General features: G+C 50.1%; 6 protein-coding genes across 6 annotated transcripts; 3 read left to right on the forward strand and 3 right to left on the reverse strand.

Annotated features, from left to right (window-relative positions):
- Positions 1 to 335: 335 nt before the first annotated feature.
- Positions 336 to 1,448, reverse strand: HO133_008304 (uncharacterized protein; the record flags this gene model as incomplete). Its single annotated transcript, XM_037299171.1, has 3 exons — positions 336 to 344; positions 1,009 to 1,177; positions 1,213 to 1,448. 3 exons carry the CDS (start codon positions 1,446 to 1,448, stop codon positions 336 to 338), a joined length of 414 nt encoding a protein of 137 aa, XP_037155172.1.
- A 1,195-nt stretch (positions 1,449 to 2,643) lies between these two features.
- Positions 2,644 to 4,747, forward strand: HO133_008305 (uncharacterized protein; the record flags this gene model as incomplete). The annotated part of the gene is made up of 2 exons (XM_037299172.1): positions 2,644 to 2,799; positions 2,858 to 4,747. The coding sequence occupies 2 exons, from the start codon at positions 2,644 to 2,646 to the stop codon at positions 4,745 to 4,747; spliced, it is 2,046 nt and encodes a 681-aa protein (XP_037155173.1).
- Positions 4,748 to 5,037: 290 nt separating this feature from the next.
- Positions 5,038 to 8,571, reverse strand: HO133_008306 (uncharacterized protein; the record flags this gene model as incomplete). The annotated part of the gene is made up of 2 exons (XM_037299173.1): positions 5,038 to 6,360; positions 6,415 to 8,571. The coding sequence occupies 2 exons, from the start codon at positions 8,569 to 8,571 to the stop codon at positions 5,038 to 5,040; spliced, it is 3,480 nt and encodes a 1,159-aa protein (XP_037155174.1).
- Positions 8,572 to 8,949: 378 nt separating this feature from the next.
- Positions 8,950 to 13,897, forward strand: HO133_008307 (uncharacterized protein; the record flags this gene model as incomplete). Its single annotated transcript, XM_037299174.1, has 3 exons — positions 8,950 to 9,004; positions 9,051 to 10,476; positions 10,927 to 13,897. The coding sequence occupies 3 exons, from the start codon at positions 8,950 to 8,952 to the stop codon at positions 13,895 to 13,897; spliced, it is 4,452 nt and encodes a 1,483-aa protein (XP_037155175.1).
- Positions 13,898 to 14,355: 458 nt separating this feature from the next.
- HO133_008308 (uncharacterized protein) lies at positions 14,356 to 16,709 on the forward strand (the record flags this gene model as incomplete). The annotated part of the gene is made up of 3 exons (XM_037299175.1): positions 14,356 to 14,878; positions 14,932 to 15,300; positions 15,352 to 16,709. The coding sequence occupies 3 exons, from the start codon at positions 14,356 to 14,358 to the stop codon at positions 16,707 to 16,709; spliced, it is 2,250 nt and encodes a 749-aa protein (XP_037155176.1).
- Positions 16,710 to 17,361: 652 nt separating this feature from the next.
- On the reverse strand, positions 17,362 to 20,485 carry HO133_008309 (uncharacterized protein; the record flags this gene model as incomplete). Its single annotated transcript, XM_037299176.1, has 2 exons — positions 17,362 to 20,103; positions 20,156 to 20,485. The coding sequence occupies 2 exons, from the start codon at positions 20,483 to 20,485 to the stop codon at positions 17,362 to 17,364; spliced, it is 3,072 nt and encodes a 1,023-aa protein (XP_037155177.1).
- Between the last annotated feature and the right edge of the window lie 38 nt (positions 20,486 to 20,523).

Here is a 20,523-nt window from a genome sequence, read left to right on the forward strand (position 1 = left end):
TGATTCTTTGTTGCTTGAGGCCGATAACAATGCTCTCATTGTAATCGAGGACAAAGGGCGCGGAGGCATCGAAGAAAGCAGAACGAGCGTACACGAGACTCAAAGGAAATGATGATTGGATGGTCTCTTGCACGAAGAAAGCTTCTTGCCTTGAACAACCGGTTATTGCCAAAAAAGGTTGAATTCGTCCTGTAATTGCCGCTCAGTAGCTATGAGGACGCGGTCAAGCTGCCAGTCAAAGTACTTCAGTGGTGATGACAGATATGACCAGGAGCATAGCGTCATGAACTCAGAAGCTATACCAGACCGTACGGATGTGCTGCTACCACATCAGTTTAATCCTCCTACAAAGGGTCAAGCATTTCTCAAGATCATCGAGATTGATTACCAAACTGGCAGGTCTCCCGACACCAAAATGATCATAATACAGATTCCCTCTTCGCAGTGGAGGAGTGATACTTGTACGCTCGTGAAGCAATAATTACTCGTGAGAAGCCGATAGGGCATGGCGATTCTGACGCGCTAGCGGCGCGTATAATTTTAAGCATAGCCCTACCCTAAGCGCCAGCCGCAGTGGATGTAAGTATCATCGCTTGGCAATGCCAAGACTCTTGAGGATGGTGTGAATACGTAGGCCTAGTCAGACTTCCACACTGAACGATTACTCCGAGATTCCAAGTCGACGGTGACAGTACTACCACCATCACTCCTTACACTGTCACCCTTCCAACCACAGTTACGACCACAATTATCCAGCGACTCCCGTCGCGCCAACACACTAGGTCACTTCAGTCCTTGAATCTCTATTACATGGTCCCTTGCATAATCCTACGGATTCAAAGACATTCCAATCTAGGGTGGAGTGTCTGATGTCCCCGCAAAGCCATTGCAGCAAGATTGGAAGGTTGATTAAAGATATGCTGATTCCGTATATGACCGTGCCGGCGTGAATGTACTGCAAGGGTTTCAGCTACGAAGAGGAAAGCGCTCTGACACTGGGCCACATACATATAGGAATGAGCCGAGGTTTTCGAGTTGAACGTCCCATTGCTTAGCTCCAGGAGCAATATCAGATACAAGCCAGCCAATGATGAAATAGCCAACAAGGAATCCATGCGAAGTGTTAAAACAGACTTCGCAAAGCACAGAAGACACACGCATCCCAAGAGGATTACGTCTAATAATTATCAGCGTGAACAACCGGCTAAGAACAGAAGGGTCGTACAAGCTGCAGCCGCCATCTGATGCATAAAACGAGCTTTCGTGTAGATATGCATAGCCACAGCGAACGCGGACAGAAGCAGAGAGACTATTTCAACAGCTACGCCCCTGCGATGCGAAGTCGACGGGTCAGTGAAGTCAGGGATGACTCCCGGTGGAGGCTTCAAAGCAGGACCGTTGAGCAACGCTTGCAGTTGCTCTGGTGTAGCATTCGAGATTGCAGACATGGTGATTGCACGGCCTGATGATTTGATCAGGAGGAATATCAAAACGCTGTTATCGCAGGTAGGTAATTGAAAGCACGAAGGAAGAGTGAGTGTGTATAGTCCTCGAAAGTCCGGATACTAGTATTGAGGACAGTTCAAGGTTCCACCCAGAGAGCCTGAAGACAAGGTGCCCAATAGTCCGGACTATCAATCTGGAGGCCTGGACGGGTTCGAACTGAGGCTATTTTGACAATCCGTGCTCCATCGAGGTGCCGGACTCTAGTCCAGAGCAAGGATTGCGTAATTTTTTGCGGTGAGACCTTAGTATCAGTGGCTCGTATCTAGTGATCTAATACATGAGACCGTGGCGGACTGCAATATATCGCTTAAGTCCTGAACTAGGTGGAAAGGATCAGACTGAGATTATCAGACTCAGACGAGAACTTCGATTGGGATCCAAGTTTGAATGATGCTGAAGAAATCGGGCGCAGGATTATGTAGCTGACTATCTGTATTCGTAAGTAATAAGACGGAGAAGAAGGTATTTAAGAGACTTTTTATCAATCAAAGGCGTGCTCAAAAAAAGCCCACAACACATAGATATTGACCAACTACATACTTCTTACATCATGTCAATTACATGCCCTATAACAAAGAGTGGCAAGCATATTACTTCGCATACTGAAGAAGATTGAGCCATAGAGATCTGTTGAAGATATGACGGGTGGATGAATATCTTCCTCCTGAGAGGTGTTTCAATGGCGAGGAGCCGAAATTTTGGCAGACTTATGCATACATAAGAGGGAGGATGAGGAAATCGCAGGTACTGCCGCCATGCTAGCTGCTACTGGGTTTGTCACATTCGTAGTCCGTATTCACCGATTCAGCAATCTGAGATAGCGGAATAATTGTTCGAGGTACCTTAATCTTGTACGGATTAAAGTTCTTCCGACTAAGCCAAGCTCTTTACGATTTGAGGCAATATAGGACCTCAGTAGTATCAGTCTTAAAGCTCAGTCTCTGATCACTAATTATGACCTTTAACTTCTCACGTCACGCGTGTGAGGGAAAACTCATCACGTCAGACTTAAATCTCAAAGCGACTATCGAGCAAGATAACACTGGCTGCTCAACTCCATGAAGCATTGAACCCTACTAACGCGTTCTCCTAATGTCCAATGTCGAATAGCAAAGTTGTCCAACCCTGTCGAGCGAGATGACCACTAATGGCCAAGATCTATCATCAAAAGTTCATGAGGCCGTCGTGGAGGTTGCGTCCGTGCGCATCATCAGTGATCATGACACTCTCAAGTATCATCTCCTCGGACCATCCCTCACGAAGGCGGGACAGGACACAGTCGATCAGCAAAAGGTAATTGCGGATTAGGCTTGGGCTTAAATATGGGACTTATGTGCTGACAGCCATGCAGGTTTCGGAGGTAATATACAATGCCTCCAAAGGCTCTAAGTACTTCAACAACGAGGAACACAAAGACAAGAACCTCACACAGAAGATCGAAAAGATCCTAGCCCGCAAACGGCAGCTCGAGCGTGTCGACCTTGCTTCAGACCTCCGGCGCGCCGATGAATACATTGCGGAGCTTGAGTTGTCTCGAGATCTAAGTCAGACTGTCGTTCATATCGACTGTGATGCCTTCTATGCAGCGGTTGAAGAGCTGGACAGGCCGGAATTTAAGCATGTACCTATGGCTGTTGGAAAAGGTGTCCTTACAACATGCAATTATCACGCGAGAAAATTCGGCTGCCGGAGCGGTATGGCAGGCTTCGTGGCCATGAAGCTCTGTCCAGACCTCATCTGCCTACCCTTGAACTTTGCGAAGTACACGGCGAAGGCGCAGGAAGTAAGGGAGATTTTGGTAGAATACGACCCGCGATTTGAGAGCGCCAGTATCGACGAGGCGTACCTCAACATCACGCAGTACTGCGAGGAAAAGCACATGGATCCTGAAGATGCTGTCTCACAGCTGCGGAATGAGGTCGCCGAGAAAACGAAAATCACCATATCCGCTGGCATCGCCGCAAATGCCAAAATCGCCAAGATTGCTTCCAATCGGAACAAGCCAAATGGGCAATTTACAGTCGCCAACGACAGAGCCACCATCGTCGCCTTCATGCGTGATCTGCCCACCCGCAAAGTCAATGGTGTTGGTCGAGTCTTTGAGCGCGAGCTCGACGCTATTGGCGTAAAGACTTGTGGAGACCTCTACTCTCAGCGTGCCTACCTCTCCAAGCTCTTCGGAGAGAAAGCGTTCCAGTTCCTCATGCAATGCTACCTCGGTCTCGGACGTACAAAGGTTCAACCTGCAGAGGATTACGAAAGAAAAAGCGTAGGGACAGAAAGCACGTTCCATGATATGAGCGATAAAACTGAACTTCGAGAAAAGCTTCGATGGATTGCTGAGGAGCTGGAAAAAGATCTCACTCGCACACAATTCAAAGGCAGGACGCTGGTCCTCAAGGTGAAGCTCCACACGTATGAGGTCCTCACAAGGCAGGTCATTCCTCCAAAGGCCGTCAGAACTGCGGACGATCTTTACACATACTCTCTGCCGATGTTAACGAAGCACGAGAAAGAGATACCCGGCATGAAGCTCCGGCTCATGGGCCTCAGATGCACGCACCTGGTCAGCACTAAAAGGAGTGGCACAGACTTCTTCGGCATGCGGCGCCCATCGGCCGCAGATGGCGAACCAGGCCCCGTAAACACAACAGTGGACGATAACGGCGAATGGGAGGTCTGGCCCGAAGAAGAGTTTGAAGAGGCCGCTAGACAGGAACGCCAGGACGAGATGAACGAGCTGGAGCAACTCAGCCAAGAACAAGATACGAACGGATCAGACCCTCTCACAGCAGAAGAGCAGCTCGAAGAAGCGAACAGACGGCATAAGCACGGCAGAGAGATTCTACCCAACCCCGATCCCACATACAGGGGTCCAAATAGCTCCGTCGGCTTTCAAAAGCCAGCTACAAATCATGTCCCGCCAGCTAAAGAAGAAGAACCGTTCTGGCCCTGCCCGATCTGCGCTCGGCCACAGTCAACCAACGACAAAGACTTCAATGACCACATCGATTTCTGTCTTTCGAAACAGACGATCAAGGAGGCTGCGACGGAGACCTCGTCTTCGCCTCCAGCCTTGGAGAAGCCGCTGTTAGACGGGCGGGGGAAGGAGAATAGCAATAGCAATAGCAACAGCAGTGGCAGTGGCAGTGGCAGGGGTAGGCCCAAGGGGAAGCGGAAAAGCGAGGCGGTGGGTGACAGGGGGAATAAGAGGCTTTTCTTCGGATTGCAGAGGACTTGACGGCTGTATATAGTTGAACGTCATGGCATAGCGATGGAAGTGTATGGTCAATATGGGAGTCCGTCCAGGGCAGTGGAGCTAGGCCAGGGGAAGGTACCCAGGATATCCGATATACCCCTACAGCAAAGCGATAGAAACAGCATGCATTAATGGCAGGAATCATGCCACAGTAACAATACAGAAAGCTGCGCCTTCGAGAGCGCAACTCCATTCCACCAAATGGCAGAGACATCACGCTGTCAAGGCCAAACAAGCATTCCTCCCCACAACCCAGTCAACCATCAGATCTCTCAACCAGTGGGACTATTCCTCAACCTCCTTCCCGCGCCCACATTCTCTCTCCCCTCCAACTTGACCATGCCGGCCCTCCCACCTCCAAACTTCTGCGGCAGCTTACTTTCCGTCGCCTGCCTCTTCAGAGGTGGCGGACCCATTCCCACTACTTCCGGATCTGACTTGATAGCTGTCGCTGCAGTGTGGGCCTGAGAGTCGCTGTTGTTGCGTTTGAGGGAGGCGTTGACGTTCAAGTCGATCTCGCGTAAGCTTGCTGGGTTGAGGTCTTTGGAAGGAGATGTCGGCGGAATGCCGTTGATGGCTGGTGCGTCGGTGTAGACAATTGATTTGCTTGGAGATTTGTTAAGGGAATGGGTGCTAATGGCCTGACGAGGTGATGAAGGAGCTTGCTTGCCAAGGATTTTGTCGTGAGGCTCGGTACGTGAAAGAGTGGTTGGGTACTGATATTGCGTCTTTCGGGGCGTTTCGCCAGTGGGGACGTATTCCTTTAGAGGTGCAGCTGTAATGTCGGCACGAAGCTCTGCAAGAGGCTGCTGAATTGTTGAATCAAGAGGAGGTAGAGAAGCCGATAGGGCCGTGCTCTGGGTAGACACATCGGCTCCAATTTCACGGACTCGGTCATACGTCGAGACAAAATGATCGCCAATGCTTGAGTAGGATTGGTGAACGGTAGATGCTAAGCCTTGCAACGAGGTAACATGTCTGCTGTGATGACGTTCGTTCTGAGATCGTGCTCGTGTCACAAAGTCGTCGAGTGCTTGCATCTGGGTAGCCATGTCCTTCATCTGAGCGTCGACTATGCGGATTGTCTCTTCATGGACCGACTTGGTCGTGGCCTGGATCGAGACGTTATGCTCATTGATGGCCTTCCAATCGTCCTTCATCTTGCTCTTTAGGGTGTCCTTAGATTTCAAGACCTCGCCGACAAGCAAGTTCTCCTTCTCTGACCAGACGTCCATATTGTTGTTGTAGTTCTCATTTGCTGTGTCAAGCGTCGATCTCGCAGACGTGATATCCTTTCGCACGGCATTGATCTTCGACTCCCATCGTGAACCTTGCTCCTCGGCAGATCGATTGATAAGAGTTGTTATTTGCGCGAGCAGGTTTTGACGATCCTTAGAGGCTTGAGCGCGCTCTTCGTTGAGGCATGTCTCCAATCGAGCGGACACATCTCCATCTGCTTGGATCGCACCCTTTGCAGCAGCCGAAGCTTTCTGTCTGAGACTATCGGCTTCATCCTTCTGTGAATTGACATGCTTGACAAGCTCTTCGAAGAGGGTTTTAAAATCCTTTCCAAGCGAGCTGTAGGAAGTGTGGAGCTAGCAATCGCATCAGCGCACGACGCGAGCAAGCCAGGTCTTTCTATTGCTTACCTGAGTATGGAAAGACCCCAGCTCGTTGATGACTTCAGCTGATATACGTCCAGCAGCTGCGGATAGTCCATTCAGTCCTTCGCCAATTTTGCGCTTGACGTCTTCCCGAAGAACTTTGATCTCCTCAAGAACAACGTTCATGTCTTCTTTCGCCCCCGAGGTCTGTTGGTTTACTTCCTTTTCCGAGGCTTCGAAAGATGCAACCTTCCCCCGGAGTAGGTCTTGCGTAGCTCCTAGCTTCTGCAGTTCTTCCTGCACAAACCCCTGCATCCGGCCTGACAGGGTCGCTATGAGTTGTTCTTGCTGCGTCTTGAAATCTCCAAGTTTGGAATCTACGAGCTGAGTAACGTCAACAACTTTGCTTTGTGATGCCTGCCATCCTTGGCGATTAAGGGTTTGCAGGTCAGACTTTCTCTTGACCTTAGAGTGCAAGCCGCCAACATCAGAGACAGTCTTTGCAAGCGTCGAAATGAGTTCTCCCCCAACGTTGTTCAGCTGCTCCTCTGTGACTTGATGAGCTTTCCTGAGCGTTGTTTCTTCAGCAAGAGTTTGCCGCGTATCTGCCAGCACAATCTCTGTCTTCTCCAGGACGTCCTTGGTCTCATCGAGGATTTGCTTCGTGCAATCGTTATCCCTTTTCAGGAAGTTGAAACTACTCGTCAGAGAAAACAACTCCTGGACTTTGTTTCTCAAGTTGGTTTCCATCGTCTCGATCCTGGCCTGCTGCTCTTCGCTGAGGATCCTTCGAGACTCGCTCTCTCCTACCATCGCTTCGTAGCCTTCTGTCGTCAAGTAGACACCGTTGCGCTGTCTAGTGGCTATGAGCTCTCCCTTTAGCTTCTCAATCTCCGCAGTGAACTCGCGAAGAAGGGTCTTCTTTGAGACCATTTGATTGACCTGGGGCTTGTTTTTTATGTTTTTGGCGCGGAAGGCATAGTCCAACGTCGAAATTGTTTCTTCCAAGTTACTTTTCGCCGGCGAGACTGTTGCGATGATGCATGTCTTCGTTCGACCGCCTAAAGAATCTTGCAAGAGTCGGGTGAGTTTGGACTCACGGTATGGAATATGTGAGCCTCTTTCGACGAGCGCGTTGATGACTCTGCCGAGAGTCAGTAGACTTTTGTTGATTAATCCCGCTTCAGCAGCACGCTTGTTCTCGGCTCCACTCCGTTGTATATTCTCGCTGCCAGCAAGGTCCACCAGATTGAGCTTCCCAGCACTGACAAAGTCTTCACCAGTTTCGGTGGTTCTCTTGATATAGGCAGTCATAGTGAAGACCGTATGGCTTCGAGAACTCAGATCGTTGCACTTTGTGGCTGCCACTTGCCGCTTGTGGCTTCCGTCCTGTAGCAGCTTGATACCATCTCTTGCGGTCTTGATGTGGGCCTCCTCCATTCCTTGGACAATCGTAGCGCTATGGCCTTTCTTTTGTGCATCGTCGTAGATTTTTAACTTTGTCGTGTCGTCTAAAGAGAGCAAGTCGCGTAACTCTTCATTATACAATTCAATGAACGAACATTTCACAGAACTCTCCGCCTCATCCTCTTCAAGCTTGCCGAAAAGGGAATGTAGAACTCTTGGTATGATACCAGCCGAGTCTGAGAGAAGTCCCAGAGTGTCTGACATGTCTCCGGACATTGTGTAGGTCTTGCCAGTGCCTGTCTGGCCGTAGGCGAATATAGTACAGTTGTAGCCTTGGAGCATCTGCATCAACTTGTTAGACTGAGGGATTGGAAGGTCTGCTGCAGTCCTTACCTCCTCCAGAATTGGCGTCACAACATCATCGTAGATCATGGATTGATCCGCAGCCGGCGAGAAGACTTTGTCGAAGTGATAGGTCTTGTTGCTCAGCGCACTGGCACCCATCGACAATTCCACATTCTTCCCCTTAACACCGTCTGTAGAGACAACCACTCCGCTATTCTCTCGCACTTCTCGATCATTGCGCCCACGACAGCGAACCACCACATGAATGTTTGTCTCTTCTCCATCGGCGTCGAAATCTCGCTCCTTTCGCTTTTTTGGAGACCTTGAATGTGATGTGTTCGTTGACAGTGACATGATGCTGTCAGCTGGTGAGACGGTACCTGATTGAGTTCTCGCATTGAGCGAAGGTGCGCTTGATTGTGCCCTGGCAGGCGCAGTGGGTCTAGACATTGGCGGTCGCATTGAGTGTTTCTTGTTCGCTAGGCCAGAGGCAGGGCGCGGTATGCCAGCCATTGATTCTGGTACTACAGCTCCTTTCTCAAGTAGAGTTCGCGATATCTGCGTAAGTATATCTAGTCAGAGAGATGTAACAAGTCGCCCGTAAACATGGCGACAAATGCCAAGCAATAAACAAAAGATCTGCGCTAATGCAAGGGACCAGTCAGGGCCGACTTTATGCCGATGGGGCAGATGCCCCTCGGCCCCTCCACCCCTCCAAATGTCAGCTGCCCGTCTTCAGGTAGCAATCATGTTCTCCGACATGACTATTGCTTCCCAGATCTTCCATCCCATTCATGTCTAATCAGATACCGATTTGATACGATGGCAATGTCTTCAAACCCAGCGATGCAGGTGCACCCAGGCCGTGGGCTTGGTTTCCTCGGTAGGTAGACCTCCGTACAAGCTTCGTTCTTGCTAACGGACTATAGTCTTAGGAGCTTCGTTGCACGATGTCTTGACGCGACTGAAAGCCCAAGTACAGGTTTACCCTAGCATAGACGTCTCCTATTCGCCGTCCAAGCCTCTTGCTGCCCCTGTCATACTGAATCTACCTCCGAATGGCATTCGTCTACGATTCGATGGACCTGACCAGAGACTTAGGCTGATCGAGGTCCTGGATTTCACCAAGACGCAGTTGATCTACAAGAATACTGATCTGGTCAAACTACCTGAGACAACAGGGCCAGATTCTTCAACATCAAGTTTAAGCGGCCCAGCCTTTCGACACGTCTACAATAGACTAATGGGCCCCGCGTTTCCTGGAGAATACATTCCACCAGCTTCCAACTCGGGCTTGACACAAGGATTGTACATACTATCATACCCGGGTATCGCATTCACGTTTCCATTCCAGGATTCCAAATGGGATCCTGCCAAGGACTTTGTTTCTTTACTTTCTTCCAACGCTGCTGCACCCGGGAAATCGATGGCGATTTTTGGTGGTGAATCATGGCAAGATGCGTGTCACGAGTTGATGATTACTCCATGCTCGAACCCAAGGTTACTTGCGCTTTCGAGCCGTGGTAAAGAGTTCCGCCCGCGTGAAGTTGATCTTGTTAGAATTCGTGGCAATGGTTGGGTAGACGTTGAAAGAGGGGCCAATACCCCCAACTTTCGGATCAGTCTGGGCAAGACCACTCCACAAGATCTTGTGGCAGAATTGGGCTCACCAGACGCGATATACCACAAATCTGACCGGAAGATGGCTGTCTACAAAATTCAGCATAGGGATCGAAAAACCGCAAGGACCTCATCCGGCACCTTCTACACTAATCATGAAGACATGACCGATACTGATCAGTCTTCTCTGCAATCAGCCACCGACGACTCAGACGCTGAAGAACGGTCGAACGCTACGGGTAACACAAAGGCAGACTCGTCTGCCGAATGCTTCTACAACTACTTCAACCATGGGTTTGATATCTTCATCTCACGGCCCACCCTTCCGGCCCCTAGTTTCTCTTCTGCTGAGAATGACGGCAGAGAGATGGTCGAAGTAGGGGAGTCAAACCAGCTTGTGGCAACAAAGGTTCTCTTGCACGCCAACGTGCCAGGATCTTATCCATTTAATCGCTATCGCCGTAGTCGTTGGGTCATTGATGTCCAAACCTCTGAACTCGACGGTGCCTTGAATTCGGAGACTCCCTTTACCACACTGTCTGGATCCCTCCGGCAGATCTCGCGAAACCATTCTGCGGGTGAGAACGGCGAGGACTCACTCCAAAGGCACATAGTGCTCAACAGAGAATTGGCAGAAAGTCCAGGGAGCAGCTGCGAACTGCTCGGCGGATGGGAGGAAAGCACAGACACCCAGCGAGAAGGCTCAATGGACAGTACGGCCAGAGATGGTCCAGGGTACGGTAACACTAAGCTGTTTGGGTTTCCTGGGTTATTGTTCGAGGTACTCAGGAATGATGCTGTAAGCTGCTTGACGGTGTATTGACGGGTAGGTATTGAGAAATTCTGGGAAGAACACGATAAATATTGCGAAGATACCCCTTCTAGCGTAGTGATATTGGAACTAATGACAACGTATCATTCTTCACAACTAGAATACAGACGAACAGCCATAATATTCCCATGTTACACATGCAACAATCCGTAGTTACTTTCAACGCTATGGGAAACATAACCCAGTCTTGGTTTGAACTCGAGAAATTTCAAGCAATTCGACTTTTGGTGATGACTAAGCTCGACTTTGACAGAATTAGCTGGTTGTATGTCACGATATTGATGAGGCATGCTTGGGCCCAAGCCTTCTTGGAAGAGGACCTTACACCTTCCCAAAAGTACTTTCCCACCCAGACCGAAGGTATCAGACCGCCCAACATACATCAAGCGATGTACAGATGACCTATACAAGTGGCAGAAAGACCGACATCCAACCCCTACATTTACACTACATGACGGGCCTCCATACGCGAATGGTGACCTACACATTGGCCATGCGCTTAACAAGATACTGAAAGACATCACATGTCGCGTTCACTTACGGGAGGGTAGAGTGGACTGGGTCCCGGGTTGGGATTGCCATGGACTACCAATCGAGCTTAAAGCTCTTCAAGAGCAGGGGAAGAAGCCTGGCATTCTGACTGAGAAGGCGGACCCGGTGAATATAAGAAATGCGGCGAGAAAGCTGGCAGTAAAGACGGTGGAGAAACAGAAGAAGTCCTTTCGAGAATGGGCGATTATGGCAGATTGGGACAGTGCTTGGACTACAATGGACAAGGGTTTTGAGATCGAACAGCTACATGTCTTCAAAGAGATGGTGAAAAAGGGCCTTATCTATCGGAGATTCAAACCAGTGTACTGGTCTCCATCATCGCGGACTGCGTTAGCGGAGGCGGAGCTTGAGTATCGGGAGGATCATATGTCTACGGCTGCATTCATCAAATATCCACTTCACGACTGTTCAGAGGCTCTCAAAGAGAAGCTCAACATCAATATAAAATGTCTCAGCGCTGCCATATGGACGACTACACCTTGGACTCTTCCAGCGAACAGAGCAATCGCATTTCACAAGGACATAGATTATGAAATCGTCCATTCTGCGGCCCACGGCTATATCTTGCTTGCTGCTTCTAGAGTCGACGAGTTGCGGAGGCACTGCCAAGAAGGTTTAAAGACCCTTCTTTCCATTCAAGGAAGAGAGATCAATGGAATGACATATCGCAGCCCAGTGTTCGACAGCCAGGCATCGCCCAGGCCACTGCTACATGGGGATTTTGTCACGGAAGGATCGGGATCAGGGCTGGTTCATGTGGCTCCAGGCCATGGCATGGAGGATTATGAGTTGTGCCTGAATCATGGAATTCCGGCTTTTGCTCCCGTCGATGATGAAGGTTGCTTCGTTGACGGCATAGAATGGCTGTCAGGTCAGGATGTGTTGACCACAGGAAACGAGTCAGTACTAAAGCGTCTGTCGGATCTTGATTGTCTCATAGCACGACATGATTACAAGCACAAGTACCCATATGACTGGCGCTCGAAGCAACCCGTCATCGTGAGGGCTACAGCGCAGTGGTTCGCAAACGTTGGCGACATTCAAGAGTCTGCTTTGGAAGCATTAGACTCCGTGAAGTTCATCCCTACAAGCAGCAAGACTCGACTCCAGACCTTTGTCAAGAACCGGAATGAATGGTGTATATCAAGACAGAGGGCGTGGGGCGTGCCTATTCCAGCGCTATACAACATCGAGACTGATGAGGCACTTTTGACTGAGACCAGTGTGTCTCATATCACCTCAGTCATCAAAGAACGTGGCATAGATGCATGGTGGACTGATAATGAAATGGACCCTGCATGGACACCGCCACCGTTAAGGAGTCACCAAGGCGAGACAAAGTATAGGAGAGGCAAGGACACCATGGACGTGTGGTTTGACAGCGGGACAAGCTGGACTCAGATGCAGAGGGTATCAGAAAATCATACTCATATCGCTGACTGCTACATTGAAGGGACTGACCAGCACAGAGGATGGTTTCAATCCAGCCTGCTGACTCATGTGGCGTACCAAAGAGAGACTGCTCAGATCGAACCGGAAGGCGGTCCAGGCTCCGTACAAATTTTACCATCAGCACCCTACAAGAATTTGATAACCCATGGTTTCGCTTTGGACCAGGATGGGCGCAAGATGAGCAAGTCTGTCGGCAACGTCGTGTCCCCGAGTGAAATCATGGAAGGAACACTTTTGCCTCCAACGAAGAAGAAGATCAATGGGGCAATGACCGAAATTCGTGATGGTATGGGCCCAGATGCTCTTCGCCTGTGGGTTGCGAGTTGCGATTACACTACCGATGTACGAGTCAGCCGAACTATGCTACAGGCAGTCAATGGCAGTCTGTCGAAGTATCGCGTCACTTTCAAACTTCTTCTGGGTATCCTTAACGACTTTGATCCCTCAAAGTGCTCTAGCTTTAGAGAACAGGCCAGCAGTATCCACCAAATTGCCCTCCTGCAGTTGCTAGAGGTGAAGTCTAGCGTGGAGAAGCACTACCGCTCAATGGAATTCAACCGAGCTATGGCCAATATTAATGCTTATGTCAACACCAATCTCTCATCTTTCTACTTTGAAAGCATCAAGGACGTGGCTTATTGCGGCACTATACAGGAACGAGCCCAAGTCCAAGCTACACTGTACTGGATACTTACCGAGCTGCAACAGATGCTTCTTCCTGTGACCCCTTTGCTTATTGAAGAAGTTTGGGACTACACCCCGAAGCTCATTAAAGACTACAACCCTACACCACCTGCAATGCGACTACGCAAAAACTCGAGCCTTCCAGTTCAGCAAGACATGGGGAAGCTTTTATCGAAGTCTGATATTCCTCTTTTAATGCGAGCCTTAGCTGCAGTCAGGAATGGGCAGGAAGCTGCTCGAAATGACAAGAAGATGGGAGATTCCCTGCAATCGTACGTTTTGTTGGAGATCAATCCGATGCTGGAAGCAAAAACCCCGGCTCTTGACCTCTTGAGGCGCTATCAGGATGACCTGGAAACTCTCTTCGTGGTGTCTCACGTCAGCATTGTCGAAGGGGGAAATCTATCAAAATTAGACAAAGCCAGGTGGTCCTACAACACGGATTGTGATATTCAGGGGCAGATGATCAGAATACATGTACACGAGCCGGAGCAGGCGAAATGCAATCGATGTTGGAGGTATAAAGCCCCTTTGGATATACCAAAAGAGGACGCTCTATGCCGAAGGTGTGCGCTGGTGGTCGACGACTTGAAGGATCGAACGCCCGGGCTTTTCGAGTACGGTCTCCGTACTTAAATTGCTACTAGGGCTTGAAGCCATTGTAAGGGGAAATTTCTTCCACAACAGCTAGAGTTTGCATACTTGATGAAGAGTCTAAAAGAAACACCTGCAATGACCTCGCTACTTGCAAAACCCCCGTCATGGTGTTCTGAAACCGAATGCATGCTATGATATGTCAACCTTTGTGACGCGCTGTCTTTGCATGTGACTTCTAGAGGGTACTGTAGTCATCAAAGAGACCCACATGTGCCCAAATTCTAAAAAATTTGATGTAAACAGAGGCACCTGAAGCGGCTAGCGCGCCGTCAATTCTACGATCAACTTTGTCTAAAGTTTGAGCACTCAGCACCCGACCACCAACCACCTCCTCGGCGCTTAGTCGTCCACTACCTCAAAATCTTGCACAACTTTCAAAATTGCTTAGTCGTCGACGACACCGTTGCCGAGCCAAAAGGCTTACTATTACCACCAATATGCGGATGTCAGACGAGATCCAAGCTCGTCTGAACCATAGTGTTCATGAGCTTTGTGAAGTCCAACAGCTTTTGGCTACTGCATCAGACCGCGTTCAGACTGCATTCGACGCGATCCAAGTATGCAACGCTCGTGCTGAGGAAATTGACCCTACCATCAATGGATTGAACCGTCAGATCCACGCATTAAACGAAGACATGGATAGAGTCTTCGCTTTACGCAACGATGAGAGTGGCTCATATCTTATACAGGAGAATGCTCAGCTGAAGAGAGATGTCACAGCTCTGCAGACAGCTCTTCGCAGTGAGATAGGGCAGCACCAAGCTCAACTTACCGACTCGGTCAAGCCTGATCAGGAGTTGGTCCAACGCGTTCAGAGCCTTGAGCAATTCATTACTCAACTCAAAACAAGGATCAATGAGATGAGGGAACAGTACGAGAGTGCGATCATTGACAACGTCGACCAGAGACACACCATCGCTGCTCAGGCGGACACTATCAAGGCCTTGCAGGGCACCCCAGGTAAGTATTACAGAGGTTACAGCCCCTTTTTACACGAGGCTGATGACCTACAGCTTTCAATGTTATTGCCAACACTATGGATACCAATGGCGCCACTTCAAATGGATCTATTCCCTTTGGCAAGACAGTGGTTGAGACAAAATGCGGCCTTACTGTGACAATTGAGAGCAGTCCTGACAGCAGCCCCAAGAAAGCCAGCCTGCACCATGGTTGGATCAACGAAATCCCCAGCGACGCTGCAGTTCCATTCCCAGACATCGCCCCTCAATCTCAATTCACAAGTCTTGCCCCAGCCAATGGAGGATCTACACAGGTAGCCATCCGTACACCGGGTAGACCAAAGGGATGTGCTATTGTGAAGGGGACTCAGGAAGCCAATGAGTCATTCGAGCGTATGCAGCGCACCCTGAATTTTTCACCTTGTAGGTGGAAGCAACTTAGACTTTGAAACTCTTGCTAACCCCATCTTACAGTGGCCAATCTTAAGAATGTTATTGACACTGACAACAATGGTACAGCGGATTCATCTTCATCTGCCTCAGGCTCCGCTGTTCCCATCATCAGACCCTTTGGCGGGCATCCTGTGACGCCGAGCAAAGTGAAATCCAAGCTCAACCCCGTGGTCGAAGCTTTCACTCCGTCCAACAGCAGTGGCAAAGATTCAGCAAAATCAGGCAGCATGCAGGCTTCCTCTCCGAGCAAGAACCAATTCAAACCCTCGGTCACCGCTACTACCACCAAGGAGAAAAAATTCGTCCCACCTCACCTTCGTCTTTTTTCTGAGGTCTCCAACAAGAAGCAACCGGTCACCATCACAGAAGAGCTGTCTGTCAAAGACAAGATCAAAGACCAGAGCACGATCGTCACGAGCAGCCTGAATGAATACACAAAGGAAGCGGAGCCACTCCAAGCTACCCCTTTGACCCCTCGTGTTCTACCTCATCTACGAAGTCTGACCAACGTGATCAAGAATGAAGATGCACCTCCGTCTCAAGAGCAGCGCTCTGGCGAAGGCAAACACAAAGAGGATACTATCGAAGGAATTGAGCTCTTGTCACACGAGTCGGCGCTCAGCGGCATGAATGAGAACATGGAAGTCGCAACCACCTCAAGTGCCTTCGTGAGGCCTGATCCAGGACTTCAAGCCTGGCTCGATTCTCAAGAAAAAGCTCAACCCAACAATGCGTCCGCCAACGATCCAGCATCCATGACCAATGACACGCTCATCGAGATCGAGCCCGATATTTCACCCAAAGCTGGCGAAGATAGGACAGTACCTCTGCCACCGGGCTTCATCCCAATCTCTGCCAAAGACGCTCCCGTTGAGACCGAAACAGCTGCTCCCATTAATCCCGACCAAGTTGCTTCTCCTATCGCCACCCACAGCCGCGTCATTCACCGCAACCCAACCGTCGAGGACGAAGGTGCTGCATCAGGGCAGGAAGTCTCAGTCAAGCCCAGCTCTGAGGAAGAGAAGAATGCTGCTTTTTTGGCCGAGTACAATAGGAAGCTCAGCTCAGTCAGTGAGAAGTACGGGAGGGATTCACGCAAAGGCTCGGATGCTAAGGAGGATGGTGTTGACCCTATTAAATACGAGGGTCCTGACTCCGTAAGTCTTGCCATGTTACCAGTCAGTCTTTGGGTGCATGTATTAACGCACGTACAGAGCTACATTTCTTCCAAGCCCACTGGTACGCACGAACCAGGGGCCCTCCTCGACAAGGAGTGCTACAACTTGGTCTTCAAGCCGCGCCAGGCGGTCAAGGTGGATGACGTTGGGCAGGAGTGGAAGGCGGTCCGCAAGAATGGAAAGGTGGTTTACGTGTTGTGATGAAAGACGTTGTTCCCATATTTGTGGCTACTCATACGGCAGGCAATCACTCCCTGGATCCTATCGATCAGTGCCGAAGCCTTTAGATAGCCACAACTTCGACAGACGGTGAGTCACGCTTCGGTGTGCATCAGGATATGTTATCGGAAATGAAAATTTGCTTGTCAAAGACGTGAAGCCCGGGTAGTGTCTTCATATACCTGGGGTTTCTTCCTTGCCACGTAGGAAGATAGTTAGATGCTGTTGATCTGCCTGGTAAAGCTTGTCCCTCCACTGTACTTGTGTCATTCTGAGGATTATACGAGGGTACTGGTGATCGACCGCATACCAAAAGTAAGACGCTACCAAGACAAAAATCGAATAGGCCAAGATACCAGTACCTCGGCCTGTCTCGAAAGCTTACTCCTCATCCATTGGTCTTCTTTATCTATTGGTGGAATTCTCCGATTTTTACAATGGCAAAGGTTAAGATACCGCTTATTGACCTCCTCCGAGAAAGTCTGCTTTTCACACTCAAGAACGACTCGTACAGACTTGATCCTCCCAAGTATGCAAATACAGAAATAGTATACCGGCAATGCTGCTCTCCAAAAGGTTGCTTCCCGTAGAAATGCTTCATAGTCCGAGGCTTATCTCACTCGATCCCATTCTCTCACGCTATCGGTGAACCATACTTTCTACCACGGCTTTTTCCCTTTTCTTGTCCCTTCTCAACTCTAGACAACTCGCCTCTCAACCAACGATTCTCCTCAGCTAAGGTCATTCTGCCTTCCTCTTCAGCCTTCACAAGCTCTTCGAACCAGGTCTTCTGTGCTCCGAAATGCTGCGTGATCTCTGCCCGAAGTGTGGTGAAGGAGGCCTCGAGGACCGACTTGACGGCCAGGCTGCAGGTGCAAGGACAGGGCTGGGGTTCACGCTCTAGATCGAGGGTAGAAATGAGCAGAGGTTTTGGTGCTGCTTTTGGTGGGGATGGAGATGGAGCTTTACCATCTGGATAGGTGGTGGAAATCCGCCAAGAGGTGTTTGCTGCTTTGGGGGGAGACGAAGATGGAGAGACTGTGTACCCTTGGAGAATAGTGTCGGTAGCAGAGTCACTTGACGATCCCTTCAAAGATGAGGCAGGAGGCGGTGCATACTTCTTCGGATCTGGAAGCCCTTTATTAAGCTCTGGGATACGGGGCGATTTCTTGAGGGATGGCCATTGAATGATTGGACCATCAGATTCTGAAGATTTCGGCGTGATCGTATGACTATCGGAGGCAGAAGAGACTGACAGGCTGACATGACCTTTTTGCTTTGGCTCCGAGTTTTGCTTGACCCCGGGTTCGGTAGACCGCGTGGACGGCAACGAAGGCAGCAACTTGGGTGGAGAGCTCGCTGGAGATCGGCTGATAGGATTGGCCGGAGCATCAGAGATAGAAGGGGTTGGCATGGATGTACCAGCGGACTCGGAGGAGATAGACAAGCTAACATGGCCTTTTCTCTTAGACTTCGCCTTGGAGGGTCTTTCGCCGGACGGGTGGGTGATTTGCAAAGTAGGAACGGGCTGGCGTGGCAAGCCCGCAGTCCAGTCGACTACAGTATCATCAGAACGTTCCGTTGAATCCGACGTGTGAAGATGCGACACCGCTGTTTTGTAGGATTTGTTACTGGTTGCGGAAGACACTGGCGAAACTTGGGTAGCACGTTGAGGCGTCTTGGGGGGAACATCCAGCCATACGTCTTCGGGCTGCTCGGACATGAATTGGACTTCCGAAGCCTCGGCATTGTCTTGAGAGTCGTTCGTTCCAGGGCTAGGCGGTTTGCGAGGGCCAAAAAGGACCTTCGTCTTTGTCGGAGGGTTGGTAACAGAGAGTCCTTTAGACAATCTAGGATTGCTAGCGCTCACTTTTCTTGCCTTGGCCATCATACTCAGGTAAGATGTACTCTGGACGTCAGACTGGCGAGATGTTTGAGCGCGACGCATCGATAGCCGACCTCCTGGCTTGGGGCTAGGCCTTGGTGGTATGGGTGGAGTCGAGCCGTCCTCGATCGATGCTTGAAATGACGATGATTCTTCTGTCTCGGTCTGCGAAGAACTCTCTATAGCTTTTCTCTGTACAGTCGCACTGGAGCTTCTCGTAGTGAAATGAGTAGGCCTTTCTTGACTGTCGTTGTTGGATTTATCTGGCCCCACAATTGCATTGCCCTCTCGGACACCGTCTCGAGGATTCATTGCTGCCATTGTGGACTCTTTGGAGGGCGGCTCCCAGTGGAAAGCTCCTAGCGTCTTACGTGGAGTAGTGAAGTCGAATAGAGGATCCTCGGAGTGCTCAGCGATATTGGACGACATAGCTAGAATTCCCTTTTGTAATGGGCGGGGTTCAGCAAACACCGAGCTTCCCAGGCTCTTTCGCTTCCTCTTAACAACAGGCGATCGACGAATACCAGAGCCGATGTTCTGGTGTGGGAGCATGGCGCCACTTCCAATCTGTGTCCATTCCACATCGATAACTCGAGCACCTCTGTCATCCAAAGCTTGTTCTCCCAGTGCCTTGCCATCGAGATCGAAAAGCAGCACCCTCCCATCTGAACGGCCCACAGCGATATAGTATAACTCGTTCGGTAAGTCATGTCTCTGTTCAGGCTCAGCATCATCTGCTCCGTCGAATTGACCGATGATGACTTTCTTTGTCGAACAGACGATTGATAGACTTGTTGCTGGTCGTCTGATATGCCACGACTTAAGCAAGACTGCCTTGTGCTTGGTAGGCTGCGTAAAATCGACAACGCAGCATTTGCCGTCAGCACCTACGGTGACGACTGTCGCTTTGCGTCCCGGTACAAACGCCACTGCCGATATGCCGGATTCCTTCGGTCCAATACCGCCTAGATCTATACTAGGATCATAACCCTCATAAGTTACACGACCTCCTGTCGCCGCGTTCTTGGTCATATTCCCTAGGTGAAGCCCTCTCATGAACGCCTTTTCGCCACCAGAGCCCCACACCCCAGGATTTTCGCGACGTTCGCCATTGCCATGGCTGTCGTAGAAGTAGTGGGCGTCATAAACTGCAGCTGTACCGTCTGCAAACGCGAGACAGAAGTAGTTCTCTCGCTCTGGGTGAAATTCGGCAGCGACTACCGCAGATGAGGAGGACTGAGGACGCAGTAGTACCGGTGGCGTTCTGAATGCTAAGCTCGTAAGGTGGATCGTTGGTGGAGCGGGTGATGTAGAAAGTAAGAATTGCGAAGTACAGGAGAGAGCGAAGACAGACGGAGGTGAAGGGTGGGTATGGGCGGGGTCAAGAAGCTTAGAGTGCTTCAAGGAGTACGATTGGACGGAGTTCTGAAGTGTAGTTGTGAAGAAGAGGTTCCTCGACTCTTTGGCATACTTCAATAGCCTGACTTGGCCCTGGGCAGAGTCAGCTGGATTGAGAGGGACTTTTGGAAAGCAGGACACCGACGTCTGATCCTTTCAATCGATAGCTTCTCTGCATCCCTCCACTGATATCGTGCAGCACCACCACTTGACTGTCGGCGATAGCGAGCATTTCTCTACTGCTGGCAATCTTCTTGGCTGCAACAATGCCTTCAGAGCCTGAACGAAAGATCTCAGAGATACCGTAAACATCCCAGATGTACACTCCCTTCCCCGTGGTTATGATCAATCGGTTGGACGGTGGAAAAGAGAAAACACCCCAGCCACGAAAGCCAGGCTCTTCTGTAGCACCTGAGGATCCTTGGCGTGAAGGAACGATTGGAGGTGGGTTTGGTGCTCTGGCTGACTTCGTCATTGCTGCGTTCTCCGGGCTGTCATTTGCAAAGTGTGAAG

Source organism: Letharia lupina (genome assembly GCF_014066315.1).
Source record: "Letharia lupina isolate WasteWater1 chromosome Unknown contig_5, whole genome shotgun sequence".
NCBI lineage: Eukaryota > Fungi > Ascomycota > Lecanoromycetes > Lecanorales > Parmeliaceae > Letharia > Letharia lupina.